Source organism: Malaclemys terrapin, chromosome 1 (genome assembly GCF_027887155.1).
Source record: "Malaclemys terrapin pileata isolate rMalTer1 chromosome 1, rMalTer1.hap1, whole genome shotgun sequence".
In the NCBI taxonomy this organism is placed as follows: Eukaryota; Metazoa; Chordata; order Testudines; family Emydidae; genus Malaclemys; species Malaclemys terrapin.
The window spans coordinates 312,016,132-312,041,031 of NC_071505.1; the positions used below are offsets into that span (position 1 = coordinate 312,016,132).

General features: G+C 42.8%; 1 protein-coding gene across 1 annotated transcript in view; it reads left to right on the top strand.

Moving 5' to 3' along the window:
* Positions 1–17,354: 17,354 nt before the first annotated feature.
* MICU2 (mitochondrial calcium uptake 2) overlaps positions 17,355–24,900 on the top strand; it is a 256,302-nt gene continuing 248,756 nt past the window's right edge. Inside the window, exon 1 of the mRNA XM_054015452.1 lies at positions 17,355–17,631. Coding sequence (XP_053871427.1) covers positions 17,422–17,631 — 210 coding nt within the window. The 5' untranslated portion in view covers positions 17,355–17,421. The remainder of the gene's footprint in view (positions 17,632–24,900) is intronic.

Sequence of the window (24,900 nt, forward strand, 5' to 3'; positions counted from 1 at the left end):
TGGTGGAGTTGAAGGGTCCGGACTCCCCCTACCAACAACCTGCCTGTCGGCCACGAGTTGTGGCCTTGACCACTAGGCCACACTTCCCAACCAAACCCTGAGTGAGGACCATTACATAGCCCCATTGAACTCAAAGGGTGTTTTTCACCCCGAGGCTTGAAACTGGCAACGTAAGCAAATTAGGAGCCAGTGGAAGGACTGGATCACAGCCCATCATCATGGCAACCCATGCCATTAAGGAGGCAGGCAGGTGTATTCTGTACAAGCTAGATCCTCTGGATTGCATCCACATTCTGACCCAGACACAGTGAGTTATAGTAATCTACCCTGGACATGATGAACAGATGCATCACTGTGACCAGATCATCAGGGAGCTACGGGTGGCATTTCCTAGCAAATGGAAATGGAGAGAGCTATTCACAGAAGAGAGATTTCTCTAGCTCCCATGTAGTATAAAGAAAAAACAAAGAATTTTTGGGCATTTCAACATCAGAGATTTGTGATAAAAATTAGTGTAAATTAATTACATCATTTAGTTTATTAAAGGCTTTCTGGGACACAGTAATACCAGGGTACAAAATATATCAGAAGGACAGAACAGGTCATGCTGGTGGGGGAGTGGCACTATATGTGAAAAAAAGTATAGAATCAAATGAAGTAAAAATCTTAAATGAACCAAACTGTACCACAGAATCTCTATGGATACTAATTCCATGCTTGAATAATAATAAGAATATAGTAGTAGGGATATACTACCGACCACCTGACTAGGATGGTGATAGTAACTGTGAAATGCTCAGGGAAATTAGAGAGGTTATTAAAATAAAATAACTCAATAATAATGGGGGATTTCAACTATCCCCATACTGACTGGCTACATATCACCTCAGGAAGGGAGGCAGAGATAAAGTTTCTTGACACCTTAAATGACTGCTTCTTGGAACGGCTAGTCCTGGAACCCACAAGAGGAGAGGCAATTCTTGATTTAGTCCTAAGTGGAGCACAGGATCAGGTCCAAGAAGTGAATATAGCTGGACCGCTTGGTAATAGTGACCATAATATGATTAAATTTAACATCCCTGTGGCAGGGAAAACACCACAGCAGCCCAGCACTGTAGCATTTAATTTCAGAAAGGGGAACTACACAAAAATGAAGTTAGTTAAACAGAAATTAAAAGGTACAGCACCAAAAGTAAAATCCCTGCAAGCTGCAAGGAAACTTTTTAAAGACACCATAATAGAGTCTCAACTTAAATATATACCCCAAATTCAAAACTGTAGTAAGGAACCAAAAAAGAGCCACCGGGGCTAAACAACAAAGTAAAAGAAGAAATGAGAGGCAAAAAGGCATCCTTTAAAAAGTGGAAGTTAAATCCTAATGAGGAAAATAGAAAGGAGCATAAACTCTGGCAAATGAAGTGTAAAAATATAATTAGGAAGGCCAAAAAGAATTTGAAGAACAGCTAGCCAAACACTCAAAAAGTAATAGCAAAAAATGTTTTAAGTATATCGGAAGCAGGAAGCCTGCTAAACAACCAGTGGGGCCACTGGAAAATCGAGATGATAAAGGAGCACTCAAGGACAATAAAGTCATTGCAGAGAAACTAAATTATTTGCATCGGTCTTCACAGTTGAGGATGTGAGGGAGATTCCCAAACCTGAGCCATTGTTTTTAGGTGACAAATCTGAGGAACTGTCCCAGATTGAGGTGTCATTAGAGGAGGTTTTGGAACAAATTTATAAACTAAACAGTAATAAGTCACCAGGACCAGATGGTATTCATCCAAGAGCTCTGAAGGAACTTAAATGTGAACTTGCAGGACTACTAACTGTCATCTGTAACCTATCATTTAAATCAGCTTCTGTACCAAATGACTGGAGGATAGCTAATGTGACATCAAATTTTAAAAAGGGCTCCAGAGGAGACCCCGGCAATTACAGGCCAGTAAGCCTGACTTCAGTAGCGGGCAAACTGATTGAAACTATAGTAAAGAACAAAATTGTCAGACTCATAGATGAACATAATTTGTTGCGGAATAGTCAACATGGTTTTTGTAAAGGGAAATCATGCCTCACCAATCTACTAGAATTCTTTGAGGGAGTCAACAAGCATGTGGACAAGGGGGATGCAGTGGATATAATGTATTTAGATTTTCAGAAAGCCTTTGACAAAGTCCCTCACAAAGGCTCTTAAGCAAAGTAAGCAGTCATGGGATAAGAGGGAAGGTTCTTTCATGGATTGGTAACTGGTTAAAAGATAGGAAACAAAGGGTAGGAATAAATGGTCAGTTTTCAAAATGGAGAGAGGTAAATAATGGTGTTCCCCAGGGGTCTGTACTAGGCCCGGTCCTATTTAACATATTCATAAATGATCTGGAAAAAGGAGTAAACAGTGAGGGGGCAAAATTTGCAGATGATACAAAACTACTCAAGATAGTTAAGTCCCAGGCAGATTGCAAAGAGCTACAAAAGGATCTCTCAGAACTGGGTGACTGGGAAACAAAATGGCAGATGAAATTCAATATTGATAAATGCAAAGTAATGCACATTGGAAAACATAATCCCAACTATACATATAAAATGATGGGGTCTAAATGAGCTGTTACCACTCAAGAAAAAGATCTTGGAGTCATTGTGGATAGTTGTCTGAAAACATCCACTCAATGTGCAGTGGCAGTCAAAAAAGCGAACAGAATGTTGGGAATCATTAAGAAAGGGATGGATAATAAGACAGAAAATATCATATTGCCTCTATATAAATCCATGGTACACCCATAACTTGAATACTGTGTGCAGATGTGGTCGCCCCATCTCAAAAAAGATATATTGGAATTGGAAAAGGTTCAGAAAAGGACAACAAAAATGATTAAGGGTATGGAATGGCTGCTGTATGAGGAGAGATTAAAAAGATGGACTTTTCAGCTTGAAAAAGAGACGACTAAGGGGGGATATGATAGAGGTCTATAAAATCATGACTGGTGTGGAGAAAGTAAATAAGGAAGTGTTATTTACTCCTTCTCATAACACAAGAACTAGGGGCCACCAAATTAAATTAATAGTCAGCAGGTTTAAAACAAACAAGAGGAAGTATTTTTTCACACAACGCACAGTCAACCTGTGGACTTTCTTGCCAGAGGATGTTGTGAAGGGCAAGACTATAACAGCATTCAAAAAAGAACTAGAAAATTCATGGAGGATAGGTCTATCAAAGGCTGCTAGCCAGGATGGGTAGAAATGGTGTCCCTAGCCTCTGTTTGCCAGAAGTTGGGAATGGGCGACAGGGGATGGATCACTTGATGATTAACTGTTCTGTTCATTGCCTCTGGGGTACCTGGCATTGGCCACTGTTGGAAGACAGGATACTAGGCTAGATGGACCTTTGGTCTGATCCAGTATGGCTGTTCTTATGTTCTCTCTAGTTTCAGTTTTACGCACAGAGTACGAGTGACACAGAATTGATGTTTTAGCACAAGTGTCATTCTGAAATTATACTAATAAGAAAAATAACAACAAAAGAAATCTAAGACATGCTCAACTATCAGAAAATATTTGTGGTGCACAAGTGCATTAGGTCAGCATTGCCATTTCATACTCCCTACATTCAGGATTTATAACACAGCTAATTCAACAGGGACCCAGGAACTGGTGATGCAGTTTGTGGGGAGGTCTATCCATACGATGATGTTCTGCTGAGAGCCACACCCTATCATCCACTGAATACGGGGGACCTAGTTGACAATGCAAATCTGCCTGCCTTTACCTAGATTTTCTTGGAGATAAGTGCATAATGCTGCCAGTTCAGGCTTTGACATAGTGTAGAGTCACCAAATGGAACCTGCACTCCTGGTTGCAAATCTATTGGGCAATCATAAGCTCAGTGTGAGGGGAGGATATCTGCATTTTTCTCTTCAAACACATCAGCCAACTGTTGATGTTTACAGGGGAGCACTGCCATGGGGCACTGAGAGTGTACCCATCCAGGTGACCACTCTTGCCTAAGATTTCTTTGGGTTGGAGGTTGGATCAATATCAGCTTGTCCCTGGCAGTGTTGCTGTCAAAATTTGAAGAGTAACTGATTTCCTATCTTCACCAGCACTGAAGAGGATCCTGGAGCGCCATCCAGGAGATCCCAACAATCAGTGGGAAGTGTGGAGAGTATCACCCCAAATTGCAATATTTCCCTATGCTCCAACACACAGACTTCCACAGGGACAGTCCTGAGTCACGGGTCCTGAGGACAGGGATGAGCCACCAATAGTCGCAATCAGATCAAGGCGGCCTTTAGGCTGTAAGGCGATTTGCAAGGCACAGGCTGCCACTACATCTATCAAATTGTTGGCTGCCCCAAATCGATCAGAGACTGCTGTTTTGGGACCTGTTGGGCCTCTCTGGCGATATGCCACTTGATCAATACTTGCAGGTAGGAGGACTTCCTAGGAAGTTGGGTGCACGTACCGGTTAAAGTTGAGGTTTGAAGCTCAGACTTCTTTTGACTTGATGCCCAGGCCACTCCTCCTTACCACACCTCAATCCTACAGACCTCTTTCATGTGACTTGATGTGGATATGGTCCTTTGTTTTTAACTAGTGCTAGCAACACTATTCAATAGTTTAGACGGGAAATGAAAGTGAAGGATAACTTATTCAACTGAAACCACTGAGAAAATATTAACTACTCTAGCACATAATATAAATGCCTTGTTTAAAATGTTTCCAGGACACTGTGAGCTCTTTATTACTATTGCAAAAGTGCCATGGGTTGTTAGCATGTATAGACAAACCAGAGACTTGAACCACACCTTTCTTCTCTACCCACTATTACCCATTAAGGTTCCAATCCTTCAAAGATTTATGTACATGCTTAACTTTATGCACTGTGAGTAGTCCTGTTTAAGTCACTGCCTTAGGAGTCCTGCATAAGTCTTTGCAGAGTTGGGGCCTAAATGACTACACAAGGTGCAAAACAACAATGAATTGGCCACCTTATACTTATCAACTACCAAGAAACGTCTATTTATTCAGAACACAACAACCTTAATTTTGGCCCACAGGTTGTTTTTCACCTGTTTATTTCTAAAGAATTATTTTTGCTAATTTAATATTCATATCTAAGTATTTTAAGAATTACTTTTAAGTGGAAAGTATTTATCAGTAAAAGAGGCACTGTCAACTTAAAAATCATATTTAAAAATATTTTTCCTTTGTTATTTTACTAATACCTTCAGAATCTCAGAATGAATTTTGTTTCAAATTGCATTTCTTTCTCAGTTTTTCAGCTTCTCTTCATATGATAATTCCTATGCAGCCTAAAGGAATTTGTTTATAAATATTGGTACTTGCTTATCACATGTACCATCAGCATGTTATGTTTTTCCCATTTGCTGTACAGGAATAGTGTATGAAGAGAACTGGCTTCAATCTCTGTGTTAGAGATGTCAATGTAAGTATATGTTGTGAGAGAAATAGCCCACATGGGACTACAGACCTTATATAAATTTTAATTATTTTTATTTTAAATGGTTTCTCTCTTGATAAGTTTTAAAGTAACTTTTCTCTATCAAGATGAAAACTTTCAAAGAAATGCTGCTTGATTTATGGTCTAGTTTCTAAATATAAAGATTACCATAACTTATCTTATTTACAAGAAGAATGGTGACATATGGGCATAAGATGTTCACATTTATTTTTAATGTTGTTGATGGATGAATGTGGAGTGGCTAGTGGTTGTTAGGATCTTTTCAATCAATTATTTTTATAGGATTTTGGGTTGAACTTTCCATAAACTGATGACATAATGTCATTTCAAGACCTTTTCACCCAATGTCATGTCAGCTTCCTCAAAAGACGTCTCTCGTCTGTATTGTTGATATTTATTCTTTTATTGTATTTATTTATTTAGGGAGAGGGAGGATTATAGACTTAATCTCTGTGATATTCAAATGCTATTTTTTTTTAATTGCTGGCTTAAGTGGGACTTTTCCCAAAATTGGCTCTAGGTAAGGATGATGCAACTCAAACCTGATCGGATCAAGTTGCATGGCTCCAGAGCAGGCCTCTGATCTGATTTTCCCAAAGGCTGTAGCGGGAAGCACTGCAAGACAGAGGGCTAGTCTACACTAGAAGCGCTACATCAGCCCAGCTGCACCAATGCAGCTATAGCATGTCCAGTGAAGACTCTCTATGCCAACGGGAGAGCTCTCTCCCGTCAGCATCATTACTCCCCCTCTGCAAGAAGCAGAAGCTATGTCACTGGGAGAGCATCTCCCACCGACATACCACCAGTGTGGACAGCACTTAAGTAACTGTAACTTGCGTCACTCAGGAGGGTGGCTTTTTCACACCCCTGAGAGACTTAAGTTTTATCAAATTAAATGGTAGTGTAAACTTGTCCAGAGTGAGTGGAGACTGCAAACCATAAGAATCCAAGGTAAGACTGAGAAACCTCACCTTTTGGGTCAATAAGCCACCAGATGGAGGACTGACATTCCTGAAACCCGAAGGCCAGCCATCTTGGGGAGAGGAAGTCAAGACATCAACATACAGCTTTTGCCAGGCTTTGACCAGTCTCCTTGGACCTGAAGACGTTATGCTAGCTAGAAGCACTGTGCCAGCAACATCCCCATCTGGCTCCTTGATTGCAGTTCCTGTTTCAGGAGAGTCCAGCAGATTATAGGCATTTGTGTATCCCCTGCTATCTTGTTTTTCCTTCTACTATTATTGTCTTTTGTTTTTGTTAATTGGGAGACATTTAATTTCCTAATTTTAGAGTGCAAAACTAGCTGCATGCCGGCATGTATATGAGCACCCATAAAGGCCTGACTTGTCAGGCACCAGAAAGAAAGTTCCCCAGGTTTAAACAGCCCTAAAATACATTCATAAAGATATTCATTAACATGTGTTCTGAATTTATGTTTAAAAGTCTTTAAAAAATTAAACTGTCAGAGGTAAATTTTGGTACATAACAGTTGTAAAACTTCTGCTTATCAAAATGTTCTGCTAGAGACTATTATAATGTGTCTGTTGAGTGGGAAAGGAAAGGGTTAGCCACCACACTAGAACTGAAATCTAAGGAGGAAGTGTTATAATTGACTTTGAGGCTGTGGTTTCAACATTAGGTAATAATTTGGTTTCAGTATGAAAATGTTTAGCCAGTTATTGTAAGAAGACTTTCGGGTTCATTATTTTATTCCCTGTCAGGCCATATCGCCATCTTGGAATGCCCACGTTGTTTGGCATCCATCTTGGCTCCCCGTCTTTATCCAAGCTTTGGTGCCCTTTTTCAACTTTGATGCCTTTTCCATGCAGTGGTGGGAATAGGTAGAATCATGTGACTGGCTAATCTGCCTGGCAACGGGGGATTATTTAAGCCCACCTCTCCAGTCACTTGGGGCTGTCCACCCTAGAGGCAGCAGTGGAAGCCGTGTGTGTTGGAGGCACCTGTAGAAGTTGATGTGGCCTAGCGGCAGTCAGAACCCACGCAGGGGTAGCTAGTCTCTAGGTAAGGTTACCTCCAGATATCTGCACCATCTTCATAACATACGTGTTGTATTGGGGAGGGTTTCTCACTTACACGTATAGGATAGCAGCCCATCGGGTATCCACCCTCCCTCATACTTGCACCCAGGACAATGCAGGGAAGAAGACCAAGAAGGAAGATCACTTACCTGAAAAGATCCATTGAGCTCCCGAGTCCAGGATCCGGTTCTTCACCCATGTGACCAGTGCTTTATCCTGCCGGTGAGGCGTGTCGTGCCTATCAACAAGAGATAGTACAGTGTTGAACTTATGATATCTTAACCTTACCTAATGTAATATTCTTGGGCCTGGGCTTCAAGCTCTGGTTGGGAGTTAATAGCCAAGGAGTTATTTTATGTTCATCTTTCTAAATTGGGGTTCCTGTGTTCTACCTTGTTTGATGTTATCCTGTTAATAAATGTAATCTGTTTTGCACCTTATTATTTGATGGGTCCTCTGTTGGGGTTAAAAGCACCTGATGATAGATGCAGGGATACGGGGGTGTAAACCTTTGTAAGCCCTTAGCCAGGCTTAACAGTTATGCGTTATAGATTTGATTGACTTGAGTGGAATTCATCCAATGATCTACTAATTTGATTATATGATTCCAGTTCAGAACTGAGACTAACTTGATTTGACCTTGATTTGATTTTGATTTGATAATAGTATTGCTTTATTCTTAGTTTAGTATTAACAGTAGCTGGTGATCTTCTGTCTTGATTTTATATTGTTTGTTTAGAAGTTTTAATAAATTAATAAAACTGATATTGAGGGTCAGATTTTTAAAGATATTCAGGTACCTAGTAGGATTTTCAAAAACACCTAGTCATTTTACTTCGATTCAATGGGAGTTAGGCGCCTAAGTGCTTTTGTAACATATCTGTATCTTAGGCATCTAAATATCTTTAAAAATCTGACCCTGAATTAGGGTGACCATAAGAACATAAGAACAGCCCTACTGGGTCAGACCAAAGGTCCATCTAGCTCAGTATCCTGTCTTCTGACAGTGGCCAGTGCCAGGTGCCCCAGAGGGAATGAACAGAACAGGTAATCATCAAGTGATCCATCCCCTGTCGCCCATTCCCAACTTCTGGCAAATAGAGGCTAGGGACACCATCCCTGCCCATCCTGGCTAATAGCCATTGGTAGACCTATCCTCCATGAATTTATCTAGTTCTTTTGTGAATCCTGTTATGGGTCTTGGCCTTCACAACAGCCTCTGGCAAGGAGTTCCATGGGTTGACTGTGCATTGTGTGAAGAAATACTTCCTTTTATTTGTTTTAAACCTGCTGCCTATTAATTTCGTTTGGTGACCCCTAGTTCTTGTTTTATGAGAAGTAGTAAACAACACTTCCTTATCTACTTTCTCTACATCAGTCATGATGTTATAAACCTCAGTCATATCTCCCCTTAGCCGTCTCTTTTCCAAGCTGAAAAGTCCCAGTCTTATTAATCTCTCCTCATACGGAAGCCGTTCCATACCCCTAATCATTTTTGTTGCCCTTTTCTGAACCTTTTCCAATTTCAATATATTTTTTTGAGATGGAGCAACCACATCTGCACACAGTATTCAAGATGTGGGCGTACCATGGATTTATATAGAGGCAACATTCATCTTGTTTTGGCCAGGACAGTCCCCTTTTTTAAGCCCAGGCCCCGATGCCCTTGTCAAAACTGGGCATTTGTTTCTTGGCATGTTTTCTTAAAGCGAGTTACAACTTGTTAAGGGGGTTTGGAAGAATGTTTTGGGAGGCCAGTGGTGACACGAGGAGTTGGGCGACAGGACTCGGGCAGTCAGCTCCAGTCCCGGGTGGCATAGGTTTGGGCAAGCAGCAACACCAGCTGGCTAAAGACAGTCCCATGCCGTGTGTGTGTGTGTGGGGGGGGAAACTCAGTGATGCCAGCTGGCTTAGGCCAGCCCTGTGCGGTGTCACGATTTTACTTTGGTAAATATGATCAACCTACCCTGAGTCCCATTTCTTTCAATAAGCAATGTGGATCCAGAACTTTTGAGGACCTGATTGGATATCAGCCAGTCAGCCTAAAAGCCTGATCAGCTCCCCCTAATTAGCCTTGGGGTGTCAAAACACATTGTTTCATTATAACACTGATAACAAAACCTCTTAAATGTCTTTTTTTTCTGTTTAGTGAGACAAGGTGGGTGATATCTTATACCAGACCAACTTCTGTTTTTGAGAGAGACAAGCTTTCAAGCTTACTCAGAGTTCTTCTTTTTCTGTTTGCATTTATTCTTATCTGCCCCCAAATCTTTGTCTTCTCACCCCTGACGAACAGCCAGGTTGCCCTCCTATTAAACAAAACAAGAAAGTAGTGGATTTCTTAAGAGGAAGGATGGTCTTATTGTGAAGGGCATTAAGAAGTGCTTGGTTCAAGTCCCTGCTCTCCACAGTCTTCCTATTTGACTTTGGTCAAATCACTTAATCACTCTATGCCTCAGTTCTTCATCTGTAAAATTAGGACAATACTACTTCCCTTCTCTGACTTTTCATCTGTTTTGACTATTTAGATTGTAAATTCTTTACTAAGAGGCAATTCTTGCCCTATTTGTTTGTACAGTGCCTACCACAATGTGGCCCTGATATTGATTTGGCTCTCTAGGCAGTATTGTAACAAAAATATATAATAAACAAAACTTTAAACTGCCCTACATCAATTCCTCTGAATAGATACAACCCACACAGAGGATGGGCTTTCCATACCTTCCCCAACTCTCAGCAGTATTTGCTTCTTCTCAAATATACTGCATTTGAAGCCCTCATTGCCACACAGCAGCCTGTGAGAGGGTGCCCAGACTACATGAATGAATACATTTTCATCTCTCAACTCTTATTCTTTGATATAAAGTAGTGAGAAAAGGTTTGAACTGAATGTAACAGGAGTTAAATTAAGCTGTTACAGTGAATGTCTGAATGCTGGCACAATGCCTAATGCTCTTGAGAGGATTGGAGTTCTCACATAGTGAATCTATGTTGGCTCTAGGCCTAATATTCTTAAGACATTGAGAAGTAGCAGTGGACTTTTGGACATGTGGATCTGTAGATTTATTTAGTATTTTTACTCTTTGTATTTTACTTTGTAATAAAATTTTTGAGGGAAACAAAGTTTCTGCCTGACAAATTCTTAGGAATCATAAAAAGAACTCCTAGAGAAACACTGTCATGAAACATAGTTTTTGTCAGTATGATTTCACATTGTATTAATCGTGCCTAACAAAATTGTATTATACATCAGGCATAGTAATATAACAAGATTCAATGCAGCACTGAAATGCATAGGAAAATTCAATTTTTACAGATTTCATAAAATATTTTACTAGGTTTGACATTTGCTTTTACAGATTGTTAGCAGTGTGGGCATTGCGTCTACTAAAATGTCTCTCTTTCTCTCCTCCCCCCCCCCCCCCCATAATAAGATACACAATGACTGACTTCCATCAGAGGCACACTTAGCCCACATTGTACTGGCTCACCTAGCAGATTATAGACCATAGGGGACCCACGTTTGAGTTCAACTCTGATAATGTGCAGGATGCATATAGAGCAAGTTAGTCATATCACCCCACTAGTTGTAATCTTGTCAGCTTTCAGAAGCTAAGCATGGTCATGCTGGGTTAAATACTTGGCTAGCTGCCCTTAAAGGAAAATCCAGGTGCTAAAGGATGTTGTGATTTATGCCACTTTTTGCAGGAATAGTGCTAGCCCCATTCTGCTAATGAAATCCCAGTTTTGGTAACTAAATTATTACCATGGCACATGGTAAACTTCACTTCCTTACTGTGTGATGTTAAATAGGAACTACATTTCTGTGTCAGGTAACATGTTTCCTATATATTTAGGGATAAATTCTGCCAGTGCGTATTCAAATATGTAAGGACACAAGCCTCAATGGGTGCCATGTGTGGATACAGATGGAACCCTATAACACCATGTTAAAGTGTGGTAGCAGCTGTGTACTGCTGTTGTGGTGGAATACAGACCACAGAGGTTTAATCTAAAGGAAAACAGATGACTGGTCCAAAATTAGCCATTATTACAGAAAGGAAAACAAAAAGTACCGTGCAGGGTGCTGAGCTGGCCCTATTTGTCTGTACCATGATCATACGCTTAACATTATGGGCACGTGGAACCCAAATCTCTTGTCTCAGCCATGCCTCACAGTGTTTCTGGGTATATGTCACCACACATGAAGTGAGATGGGAGGGAGGGAATTTTTAATGTGTATTTGTGACAATGCTCCATTTGGGAAGTTGCTCTGTGGTAGTCTACAGCAGCAGTTCTCAAACTTAATTGCACCACGACCCCCTTCTGACAACAAAAATTATTGCACAACCCCAGGAAGGGGGACCAAAGCCCGAGCCCACCTAAGCCCTGCTGCTCCAGGCGGGGCTGGGGGGCCCAAAGCGGAAGCCCAAGGGCTTCTGCCCTGGGCGGGGGGCATGTAACCTTAGCCTTGGGCGGTGAGGCTCAGGCTTCAGCTTTGGTACCAGGCGATGGGGCTTGGACTTGGGCCCTGGACCCCAACAAAGTCTAACACCAGCCTTGGTGACGCCATTAAACCTTGGTGACCCCATTAAAATGGGATCCTCAGCCACTTTGGGGTCCTGACCCACAGTTTGAGAACCCCTGGTCTACAGGGATAGGAGTATTATGTATCTTAATCTGAGGGATTGCAATGGGAGGAGGAATTTTGTAGTGCAATGTACACCCTCTCTTTCTTTGAGGGTAGGGATGGGATTTTATGGTATGTGATAGTCTGTGAGGATGGAGGGATTTTGCTGTGTGTTCTACAGTCTCTGGGGATTAGAGAAAATTTTGCTGTGTGAGTTAGGTCTATTTCTCTGAGGATGGGGAAGCATTTTGCAGTGTGTTTTACAAACCCTGAGGATGAAGGAGATATCATAGTATGTGCTACTGTCCAGGGGGATTTTGCTGTGTGTGTGTACAGCCTTGCCCATCTCTGGATAAGGGGTGCTGATGAGAAGGTGGGCACATTTTGAGGAGTGCTCCATACCCCTCAGATTGTGTCCCTCTAAGGACCAGGATTGCACATTCTGATAGATGTCCCATGCCCTTCAGAAATGGGACATTGGCACTAAATACTAGTGGAAGGTTGGGTACATTCTGAGATGGGAGTGCTCAGATGAGTAAAGTTACTCATATACATACGTGGATTCAGGACATGAAATTGAAACTCCTTTAGTGGCACTAATGAATGATATCTTTCTGTCAATGGATATAGGGCAGACATCAGTTTTCATCCTCTTGGTCCTCTCTGCATCATTCAACAGTGTTGACCATGAGATACTGCTGCTTCACTTGCGTGAGATGGAAAGAGTCCAAGGTAATGCACTAAAACAGTTTGAGTCCTTCCTGGAGAGATGCACCAACAAGAAGTGATGGACATGGCACTTCCACCACTAGAACCCTTGCTTGTGGAGTCCCACAAGGATCACTTGTCTCCACAGTCCTTTTCAACATCTACATGCAGCCACTAAGTGAACTGGTCAGAGTGGGTGGAAGTGTATCCCTTTTTATAATAAGGACTCAAGTACCAGCAATATGCAGATAATGAACAGATCTATCTATCCTTCACCATATATGATATGACTACACCACTAAGATGGCACAGTGCTTGGGTGAGAGCAGTTCATGGATGAAGAACTGTTTGCTGATGGTGAACTTGAGCAAGACAAAGGTGATGATGCTGGACAGAGGAGAGCATTTTGAAGAGTTCACAGCCATGGTGCAGTCTCCTTTGGTTGATGATACACAGCCAAAACTGGTCAATTCACTCTGGGAGTTCAGAGTACTCTTGGATTCGTCACTGATGCGAAGGTCTCACATAGTAACATCTGAGAAAAACACTTTCTGTCATCTCTGGTTGGCTAGAAGACTCAGTCCCATCCTGGTGGAGGATGACCTGGCCTCAGTTGTTAAAGCTTTCATCACCTCTCTAATGGACTACAGCAATGCAATAGATCTCAGCATAAAGCCTTAAACACTAAAGAAGCTCCAACTAGTACAGAATACTGCAGTGCATCTCATCAGCAATACTGGGTATCATGATCATATCAGACTTGTCCTCTGCTCTCTAAACTGGCTTCCCATAGACTATCAAATCAAGATCAAGGTTTTGGTCCTTATCTTCAATGCACTCTGTGGCTTAGGCCTAGGATTTCTAAAAGATTGTCTAAATCCTGGGATGAAAACCATGGTCAACAACTCTGCTCTTCTGGCACAATGGAATTCTCTACAGTAATGGTAAAGTTCATCTGTGTGGGAGACAAAACTTTCTTTGAAGTCAATCTGAGACTGTGGATTCAACTTCTGCAGAAAGTAAGGACCATCACAAATCTCACCACTTTCTGCTCCAAGTATAAAGTGCATTTCTTTGACTTGCCTTCTCTAATATAAATACATAGCAACATATATAAGTATATTAATAACCCTATCAAAACAAGGCATTTCATTGCACACACTTGGAAGAGGATAAGCGAATAAACATATGACAAATGGTAATCATGTTGCTTAATGTACTACTGGAAGGTGCTCAAGTTATGGTGATGAGCGCAATATAAAAACCTATCTAGAATAGACGTGTTTCCAGAACTGGGCCGTAGGGTTATTATAAAAAGGGATACACTTCACCCACTCTTCATTTACACGGCTCAAGCCCCAGAGTGCTGGGAGGGAGGGTGGCACGCGCGGCCCCAATAGTCACGCTATTTAATATAGGAATTAGTAAAATATTCTTTTTGTATGTAATAATATATGAAAGAAATAGACAATGATCTGTCTCCTAAAAAAGGAAATCTCATTTTCACAGGGGAATTATGCCAGACTAATTGCCCTACTCTGTCACGTTGTCTAATGAATACAGAATTATAAAATTCCTTTAGCAACAACTGATAATATTTGTTTAGCTGTAACTTTGGTGTGTTAAAATTGTAGACTGTCACTTTAAATTTTTTTCCTGGTCCTGCTTGCAAGCAGCAGACACCACTGATTTAGTCTACTTAATATATTCTCTCTACACATACACATATCATTTGAAAGCTTATTATGTTTACTTTAAGATGAGGTATAATGTGGAGCTGTCAAGTGGTGCTGTTACCATAAAATGTGGATAAACAGACACCCTCAACATATTAAAATGACCACTTTGAAATATCTGCATTTGTTCCTATTAGTTTAATGATTGTTTTATTTCAAAACATGAAATTAGATTTCTCTGTGATCTCACAGCAACAATATAAAGGGTAAAACAAAATCTAATAATACATTTGTACAGGTATCACTGAAATGTAATGGGATCTTACCTACCAACTCCCTGAGTTTGCTAAAATCTGCCTTCTTGAAATCGATTTTCTTTACTGTGCTGTTTTTCCTACTATCGTTCCTTAGAATCATGAACTCATCATTTCATGATCAATTTCACCTAAGCTGCTTTCCACTTTTAACTGCTCAATCTGTTCTTCCCTATTTGTCAAAATCAAATCTAAGGCAGCTTCTTCCCTAGTGGCTTTCTCCACCTTTTGAAATAAAAAATTGTCTCCAGTACATTCTAAGAACTTGTTGGATAAACTGTGCCGCACAATATTATTTTCCCAACATGCGTTTGGGTAGCTGAAGTCCTCCATCGCCACCACATCCTGTGCTTTGGATGATTTTGTTAGATTTTGTCTGTAGTAGATCCCTACCATGACATCAGCCTTGTTTTTTACCCCTTTTATCCTTACCCAGAGACTTTCAACAAGGCCGAGTCCTATTTCCATCTCAACCTCAGTCCAAGTGTATACATTTTTGATATTATAAGGAAACACCTCCTCCTCCCTTTTTTTCCCTGCCTGTCTTTCCTGAGCAAGCTATATCCTATTATACCAATAGTCCAGTCATTTGTATTATCCTATCAAATCTCTGTGATGCCAACTATGTCATAGTTGTGTTTATTAACTAGCCTTTCTAGTTCTTCCGGTTTATTCCCCATACTGATCACATTAGTATACAAACATCGAACATAGTGATTTGATTTCCGCCTACTTATGTTCTCTCTTGTTTCTCCCTTATCCCTGCTATAATGGCTCATGCTCCACCCAGATTCTGACCTTTCTCCCAGGTGTCCATGTTTTTGACTTACCTGTGGGCTTTTGTCTCCTGCCCCCATTGAACCTAGTTCAAAGCCTCCTCACTAGGTTAGCCAGTCTGTATCCAAAGATGCTCTTTCCCTTCCTTGATATGTGGATCCCATCTCTGCTCAGCAGCCCTTCTCCTAGTCGTGGACAGCACTTGGACCGCTGGCTGGGGGATGCTAGCCCTTAGCTCCGTCCCTTCTATCCCCTGGCGCAGCCCAGAGCCCCCCGCCATGGCTGCCGGCCCCTGCCCCAGGCTAGCCCCAGAGTGCCAGGTGGGTGAGTGGCGCAGCCCCAGCCCTGGATTGCTGGGAGGGTGAGTGGCATGGCCCCAGCCTCCCCAACCCCCAAGTGGCGGGTGGCGTGGCGTGGCGTGGCCCCAGGCTCCTCAGCCTTGGAGTACCGGTGTGCAGGTGGTGCGGCTCCATCCCTGAAGCGCCGGGAGGGCAGTTGGTGCAGCCCCAATCCCCCTCCCCCCAGCACCAGAGTCCTCAGAGGGCAGAGGGCGTGGTCCCAGCCCCTGAGTGCTGGGTGGCATGGCGTGGCCCCAGCCTCCACAGCCCCAGAGTGCTCAGAAAGTGGGTGGCATGGCCCCAGCCTCCCCAGCCCTGGATTGCCGGGTGGGCAGGCGGCACGGCTCAAGCCCCAGAGTGCTGGGAGGGAGGGTGGCATGCGTGGCCCCAATAGCCGCCCCAGCCCAAGCCGGGGCCACTGCACAAGGGAACTGGGAAGAGTGGGCCAGAGCAGGAAGGACTCTGGGGGCAAAGCATGAGCGGGCCACACCTGGCCATTTGGGAAGGCGCAGCCTTCCCCAGCATATGATACCCGCTGCCCATGCCTATGTTCAAGGAAACTGAAGCACTCCTGGCGACACCATCTGCGCAGCCAGTCATTCACCTCCAGGATGCATCTGTCTTTGCCTGGTCTCCTACCCTTGACTGCAAGGATTGAAGAGAACACCACCCACTCCCCCAGCTCCTTCACCATTACTCCTGGAGCCAGGGAGCCCTGTAGTCACTTCTGATCTGCTCAGGGTCATACCTCGCAGTATCGTTAGTGCCCACAGGGATGAGTAACATGGGGTAGTAGTCAGAGGGCCGGATGATCCTTGACAGTCCTGCCGTAACCTCTCAGATACAGGCCCATACCTCCCAGGACACCATGTCAGGCTGACAGATGGGTGCCTCCGTCCCCCGATGACCAGTAGTGGAGGGCTCTGTTTGACTTCTGCATTGCCCCAGCCTCTGTAGCTGATTCTGGGAAGATGGTGGCCTGGAAAATGACTCTGGCTGCGAGTGTCCAGCAATCCCTCAGGGGCAGAGTCTCTGGGCTGCGGGCCCCCAGGGGCCAGCAGTGGGGTATGGGTGAAAAGCCCTGGCTCTTTAGTATTCTGTTAACCTTTGCCTATTTGTTGCTCCCTGACACTATTCCGTTTCATTGTGTTGTGGGGGGTGACCTGATGGACACTCCATGCTCCAGGGCAGAGGTGGGCTCTGTGGGGCAGGCACAGACACCGGGCTGGAGGGACGAGCGGGGAGTCACACACAAACCTAGCACGGATGCTGAGAGAATTCCTGCGCCACCGCCCCGGGTCCTTCTGTGCGCTTGGTTAGTAGAACTGAGGGCAAAGTAAGGGCAGAGGCTTTACTCCTCCATTGCGCATGCTCCCTAGCGCGGCTCTGGGCCGTCAGGGCCGGCTCGGTAGCAGAGGGCTCCGTTTGAGTTCTGCGTTGGTTCTGTAGCTGCTTCCGGGAAGATGGCGGCCTGGAGAGCGGCGCTGGCTGCCGGTGCCCGGCGTTCCCTAAGGGGCAGCGTCTCCGGGCTGCGGGCCCCCGGGAGCCAGCAGCGGTGTCCGGGTCTGTGGGCTGCAGGTGCCACCCTACTTGCAGGAGGCTCCTTGGCAGCGGGTTACAGCGGCTGGTGCGGACGGGCAGCGCCCGGCGGGTTCCTGACGGTGCTGGCTCAGGTAAGTGACCAGCTTCTCAGGGGCAGGGCTGTTACCCGCTATAACTGCCGTGTCCACCGCGCGCGCGCGCCCGCCCTGGGCAGGGGCTGTTACCCGCTCTAACCTCCATTACCATAGACACATGCACCATTCGCTGGGGCAGGGGGCACTGGGCTGGGGTTGTTACCTGCTATAACACCCCATCCCCAACACACACACCTGGTAGCCCAGTGCAGGGCCATTACCTGCTATAGTCCCTCACTGCCCCCTGCCCCAACTCGGTAGCCTAAGCTAAACTGGGGCTGATACTTCTCTTCTTCTCAGTACCCAACAAAGCCCACTGAGCCCAGGGCATGCAGATTGACACTATGTGACCCAGTGCAGTGCACAGCTTATGTCAGGAAAGCCTGGCAGGTGAAGAAAGGTGCATAGACAATAATTACACTGACCCAAAGAAGAGTAAGTGACAGTGGAAGCTGGTGACATCTCTGCTTAGGTAGGTGTAGTATGAAATCATCTGATAGCAAACCATAATGATAATACTTTATCTGTCCCAAAACTGTAGATAGAGCCCTCCTGGAAGAGCCTCCATTGCTTAATTCATCTGAGGTCAAGCAGGTGAGGTAATGCATGTGTCTGGTCCCCTTGACATCAGGCAGCAACCAAGATCAACAGTATTTCACTTAAAACAATCCTAGCCTTATGTAGATTAATGAGTTGTGCCCTTGTCTTCAGTGAAAGCAGGATTTCCCTCTTAGTGCTGAGTGCCTTTTCCCCATTCACTGTAAACCATAATCACACAATAATGTAGATAACTTAGCTGCAGTTGACACAAGTATGCATTCAGTTAGTCAGCTTTGCCTGTAATTGTTCATTTACAAAGTTTGTCATCTGCTTCACAATCTAACGTAGTCACTTCAGCTGGCATTTGTGCATTTAAGGATGAGTATTTCACAAACAGAATGTTTTTGTGTCTTGTGTTTTGTCTGAATTGCATGGCTCACCACCCAGTACAAATATTTTCCAGGCGGGTCTATATATTACTTGTGTTTGTGTTATGAATATTAGAATGTACTTGCCTATTAAGCATCAGTATGCAGAAAAAGGGTTACTGTCAGGAATACAGTGAGGTGGCAAAGTTTGCAGATGATACAAAATTACTCAAGATAGTTAAGTCCAAAGCTGACTGCAAAGAGTTACAAAGGGATCTCACAAAACTGGGTTGATAAGTGCAAAGTAATGCACACTGGAAAATATAATCCCAACTATACATACAAAATGATGGGGTCCGCATTAGTTATCACTCAAGTCATCGTGGATAATTCTCTGAAAACATCTGCTCAGTGTACAGCGGCAGTCAAAGCTAACAGAAAGTTAGGAACCATTAGGAGAGAGATGATAAAACAAAATATAACGTCACTATATAAATCAATGGTACATCTACAACTTGAACATTTCAGGCAGTTTTGGTTGTTCCCGTCTCCAAAAAGATATATTAGAGTTGGAAAAAGTACAGAGAAGGGTAACAACAATGATCAGAGATATGGAACAGCTTCTGTGTGAGGAGAGATTAAAATTAAAAATACGGGGACTGTTCATTTTAGAAAAGAGATGACTGGGGTGGGGGATATGATAGAGGCCTGTAAAATAATGAAAGGTGTGGAGAAAGCAAATAAAGATGTTACTTATTCTTTCACATAACACACAAACCAGGGGTCACCCAATGAAATTAATAGGCAGCAGGTTTTAAACAAACAAAATGAAGTACCACTTCATACAACACTCAGTCAACCTGTAGAATTCATTGTCAGGGGATATTATGAAAGCCAAAAGTATAACTGGGTTCAGAAAAGAATTAGATAAGTTCATGGAGGTTAGGTCCATCAATGGCTATTAGCCAAGATGGTGAGGAATGCAACCCTATGTTCTGGATGTCCCTAAACCTATGACTGCCAAAAGGTGGGACTTGATGACTGGGGATAGATCATTTGATAATTGCCTTGTTCTGGTCATTCCCTCTGAATCATTCAACCCTGCATTAAGACTGGATACTGGGCTCGATGGACGATTGGTCTGACCCAGTATGGTAGTTGTTATGTTAATAGATTAAAAAAAAACCCTCTCTTGAAAACTTCAAAACATTATTATCCATACTAACTTTGTCCTTTTCGGTTTGGGAGTGAAGTCTTTCTCTGTTTTCCTTAGGAGATTAATATGTGGCTTGTTGGATACATGGACATGCTTGTATTGCTGTCCATCTGGTCAGTTCTCATGAGTGGATCGGGTATTGGGAAATATACAAGAATTCTGATCTGGGAATACTTCCGTGAGCAAAAATTTGTACTTACCTTGTCTTCTAACAAATACTGAACACACTGAAGAGTGTAGGACAGGCAGTTGCATAAAACTTCTAATTCTTGGTTTATTCTTGAGTCACAAAATAGAAAGGTTAGGATTTTGTTGGTGTTGCAGTCCTTATTGTGGAGAAATGACACTTTTCTAAAATCAGTAGAGCAGTTTTTAAAAGTGTGGTATTTTTATGATGAGTTAAATCTTAATCCTGTCCTTAGTCCTTGAAAGTGCCCATCTCATAACAATTTGACTTGCTATATATAGGATCCTGTCATAGCAATAATACTGTGGGGCACCCAGCATTCAGGCCCATTAACATGCTTCTGGGATAGTTTTAATTTGCTCTGAAGAACCAACAGATTGAAAAACACAGTATTTTTGTTCACAAAGTGTAGTCTCTTATTTCACAACAGTTGAATGCTACATTTAAAATATGAAAATATCAGATTACAGTTTTAAGGATTACAAAAAATCTTGTCAAGGGAAATTTGCAGAGATAAGTATTTATGTATAACTACAATGATTTTGTGTAACCTTAATCGGGTGCCAAAATCATCACATGAATGAATTGGAAGTAGTCTCGCCATATGACACTTGTGAGCCCCAATATTTTTTTTAAAATAACCACGAAGGAAAAGCATCTGAGGCTGTGTTGAATTAACATGGTTCTGATGGTGATAGACCATGAAATAGCTCCCATATAGTATTTGGCTAGCTAGGTGGTAGAACTCTTTGACCCTCTAGGTGGAACCTTGCATTTCTAGGGACTGTTTCTGTTGCGAAAAAGTGGAATCACTGAACAGTAGCAGATCCCAGTAATTTAATTTTGTTTTCCATTTTCAGCAATAAAATTAGCTGAAATTCCATGCCACTTAGAGGCAAAGGTTCTGCATCCAATTTCTAGTGACTTTTGCGCTGAAATTTCTCAAGTGCTGACCATACAAACTGTGATACCGAGGCCAAGAACAGAAAATGAAAAATGGGATTGTGAAGTCCTAAACTGGATGGGAGGTGGGGGATGGAGTAGTAGAGCCAGCATGGCATGCTCCCTGCTGAGCAGTCTGTATTAGATGCTACTGGTAGAGCTCTAGTAAATGTAAATCTAAAATATTCATAAACAAATTGCATTGTAAGACTATTAAGTTGCTTATGCAGATATGTTAATAGTATCGGGAATTGTTTTGTAAGGCGCACGTGTTATGTTTTGAGATTTTTTTTTCTTTGACACAGATAAGTGATGACTTCACTGGTTCTTTGTTCTGTTGAACATACAGGCTACCAACCCACCTTTTATTTGTCTCACAATGTAGCTCTTTGATTATGAATGTCTTAAGTATTTTTTCATTGTGTAGTATGATGGGGGAATGATACAGAGAGACAAGTAGTTCTGTAAAAGAAAATATGAATAGTTTGATACAAATATTCATAAACGTTAAATTAGCAGAAATTCAACTACCTTATGGTGATACAAAAATACATTATTGAAATGTAAACTAGGAATTTTGAAATGTTTTGTAACTCTGTGTCCACCACCAAGTTATAAATGGTCTAAAGCAGGGATTGGCAACCTTTGGCACGTGGCCCGCTAGGGTAAGCACCCTCGTGGGCTGGGCTGGTTTGTTTACCTGTCGCATCCGCAGGTTCGGCCGATCGCGGCTCCCACTGGTGCGTTTCACTGTCCCAAGCCAATGGGGCTGCGGAAAGTGGCGTGGGCCAAGGGATGTGCTGGCTGCTGCTTCCTGCCGCCCCCGTTGGTCTGGAGCGGTGAACTGCGGCCACTGGGAGCTGCGATCGGCCGAACCTGCGGACACGGCAGGTAAACAAACTGGCCCGGTCCGCCGGGGTGCTTACCCTGGCGGGCAACGTGCCGAAGGTTGCCGATCCCTGGTCTAAAGCCTCACATTTGTTGTTTAGAACATTGAATCTATTGCCATGCCAACATTTCCCACATTCCTCCACATTCTTCTCCTCCCTCCCTTCCCCCCACCTTTCAGCCATACAACCAGTAAAGTTGCTGCATGTGAATTAACTGGTGAAGAATGGTAATGATTATTTGAGGTATCTGATGTCAGAGTGGCACTATTTAAAAATGACCTGCGCTATTGACCTGACCCTGAGTGTAATTGTAACAGTTGGATACAATAATCATTAATAACTTTGCTTAATTATCACATAACGCCCTGATCTTACAAAAACTTAGTGTATGCTTAATGTATGCACTATGAAGAGTTCCATTGATGTGGCTGTTCATGTCTTCGTAGGATCAGGGCCTAATTTTTTCAAATGTTACTTGCTCCAGAGCAGTAATGATAAGATGTGTGCATATAAAACTGTTTTTAACCATTGGCAAATGATGACTTTAGGACAAACAATATGTGCATCAAAGCTAGTTCTAAAAAAAATCATTTTGTACTTTTTAAAAAGAGTGTATTACACCTACTATATTTTCCTTTCTCTTTCCCCATTCCCTCAAGCCTGTTCTTTCATTATTTATTGAACTGAATATAAAAGTATCTCTGGCACTGATCATTTTCTGAAGTCTTAACTGAACTTTCCTGTTAAATGACTTGTGCAATGGCCCTAATACTGTTAAAATGTATATATGTGCTTACATTTATTAATGGTTGGTGTCCCATTGATTTTAATGGGGCTACTACTCATAGTGCATAAATTTAAGCATGCCTGTAAGTCTGTGCAAGCTGAGGATAAATGAATGAATCAATTTTTTCTTTCTGTAAGAAGCATAGTTAACCTGTTTCATTTTCTAGCGTCTTACTTTCCTTTACTGTGTGTTAATCCATTTTTTATTTCTTCTTACAGTGTGGTCTGTGTAGTCATAGAGGCTTTTTTCTTGTTTATCTTTAGTATCTTAATTTTTTCTACTTTAGGATATGGTAGTCTGGTGTTTGTTCATACAGTGTAATTTTCTTTGTTCTGTCACTCTCTCATTGTAGGCTAGAGGCAAAAGTTCATGACCAGATTTAGGCTTGGTCTACACCACACAGTTAGGTCGACGTAAGGCAGCCTTGTTCTCGCCAATGTAAGTGCCCTGTTATACCGACATAATAACTCCACCTTCACTAGAGACGTAGGGCTAATGTTGGTGTAGTTAGGGTGATGCAGTGTCTGTGTAGACACTGTTATTTACATCGGCTGTTGCCTGTCATTCAATTTCGCAGCTCCATGCTGAAGCTGTGAAATTGACAAGAAAGCTAGGCTGTCACAAGGGTGGGTGGGGAACTCCAGCTAGAGCCCGTCTGCCCCCCGGGCTCCCCTTTCACAGCTGGACTGCACTTGCCCCGCTGGGAGCCCGGCTTCCCAACTCCCCCCCCCCCCCCCCCCCCGGGTTCTTGGCTCCCTGCCACATCTGGGCTCCTCCTGGTGGGGAGCACCTGGAGTCTGGGCGGGGAGCCAGGAGCCTTGGTGCAGCTGCTGGGCTCCCTGTGGGGAGTGAGGAGCCCAAGGCACAGCCTGGCTAGGAGCAGGGAGCCAAGTGGGTACAGCCCAGCTGGGAGATGGGGAGCCCAGTGGCTGCCCAGAGGTTTCTGGCACCCTGTCAGAGCTCACAGCCAGGAGCTGGGAGCCCCGGGGCAGCCGGGTTCTTGGTGGCAGGGAGTTGAGAGCCCAGGGGCTGTTGGGCTCCCAGTGGCCAGGAGCCAAAAGCCTAGCGGACAGCCAGGATGTGCACAACCGAGAGAAGGAGGGTAGTGTGGACATGAACCACTGCAGTAATTACTGTGGGGGTTATAAGTCTACCTAACATAGGTTGATTTATGTTTCTAATGTAGACATTGCCTTAATGTAAGATTACCATGGATGTATTTTTTTCTGGCCATTAAAGCTCTAGATAAGCAGTGAAGAATGTAAGAAATTATCTTTATTAATTCCTCCCCCCCCCTTTTTTTTTTGCCTATTCTTTTTAGAAATTTATCATCGAAGTACTGTGATAGATAATTCTTCAGTGATGAATGTAAATCTTTATCTATGCAATGACTCCACATAGCTCTTAACATTGTCCTTTTACACTGTTGGCTAATGCCAAATATAGGTCTTCTCTACACTAGAAAGTGTTTGTCGATATAGATATACTGGGAAACGTTCCTAGTGTTGAGCAGCTTGTATGCCCAAAAGACTGCTTTTTCTGTTAAGCTTAAAATAACATTTTTGCTGGTATAACTGCATCTTTACTAGACTTTTGCCAGCATAGCTGTGTTCATTAGAGGTGTGTTTTTTTTTCATGCTCCTAATCAACATAACTATTCTGACAAAACTTTAAGTATAGACTAAGCCATAGTGATGGCTTATATTTGTTTTTCTGTAGTACTGTAATTCAAATCAGAGTGAAATAATGTATGGTTGAGAAGTTTGATAAGAGACTTGTCTATGCAGCATCTATGATTTTTATATCAAAGGGGTAGCCGTGTTAGTCTGGATCTGTAAAAGCAGCAAAGAGTCCTGTGGCACCTTATAGACTAACAGACGTATAGAAGCATGAGCTTTCGTGGGTGAATATCCACTTCTGCATCCGAAGAAGTGGGTATTCACCCACGAAAGCTCATACTCCTATACGTCTATTAGTCTATGAGGTGCCACAGGACTCTTTGCTATTATTTTTATATTTTCAGATCATTTGCAGTCTACTGTATTAACATACCAATGAATTCTTACTCTCGCTGAAACTCTTAGGCTCAAGTTTCTGTCTTAACATTAATCAGTTCTGCAATTTTAAACTCAATTTTCTGGGTATATAAGCCCACTACTTGACTTTTAAATATTTGATTCTGCTTAACTGAGGTAAAGCAGAAAATAAAGCTTTTGACTGGATGCAACTTTTTTGTCTCGTCTTTATACTATCTGTTATAGCATTGCATTGGCAATTGTTGCTGTTTGCTTTATGACTTTCTCTTGTTGTTTGTTCAACACCAGCAGTGTGCTACA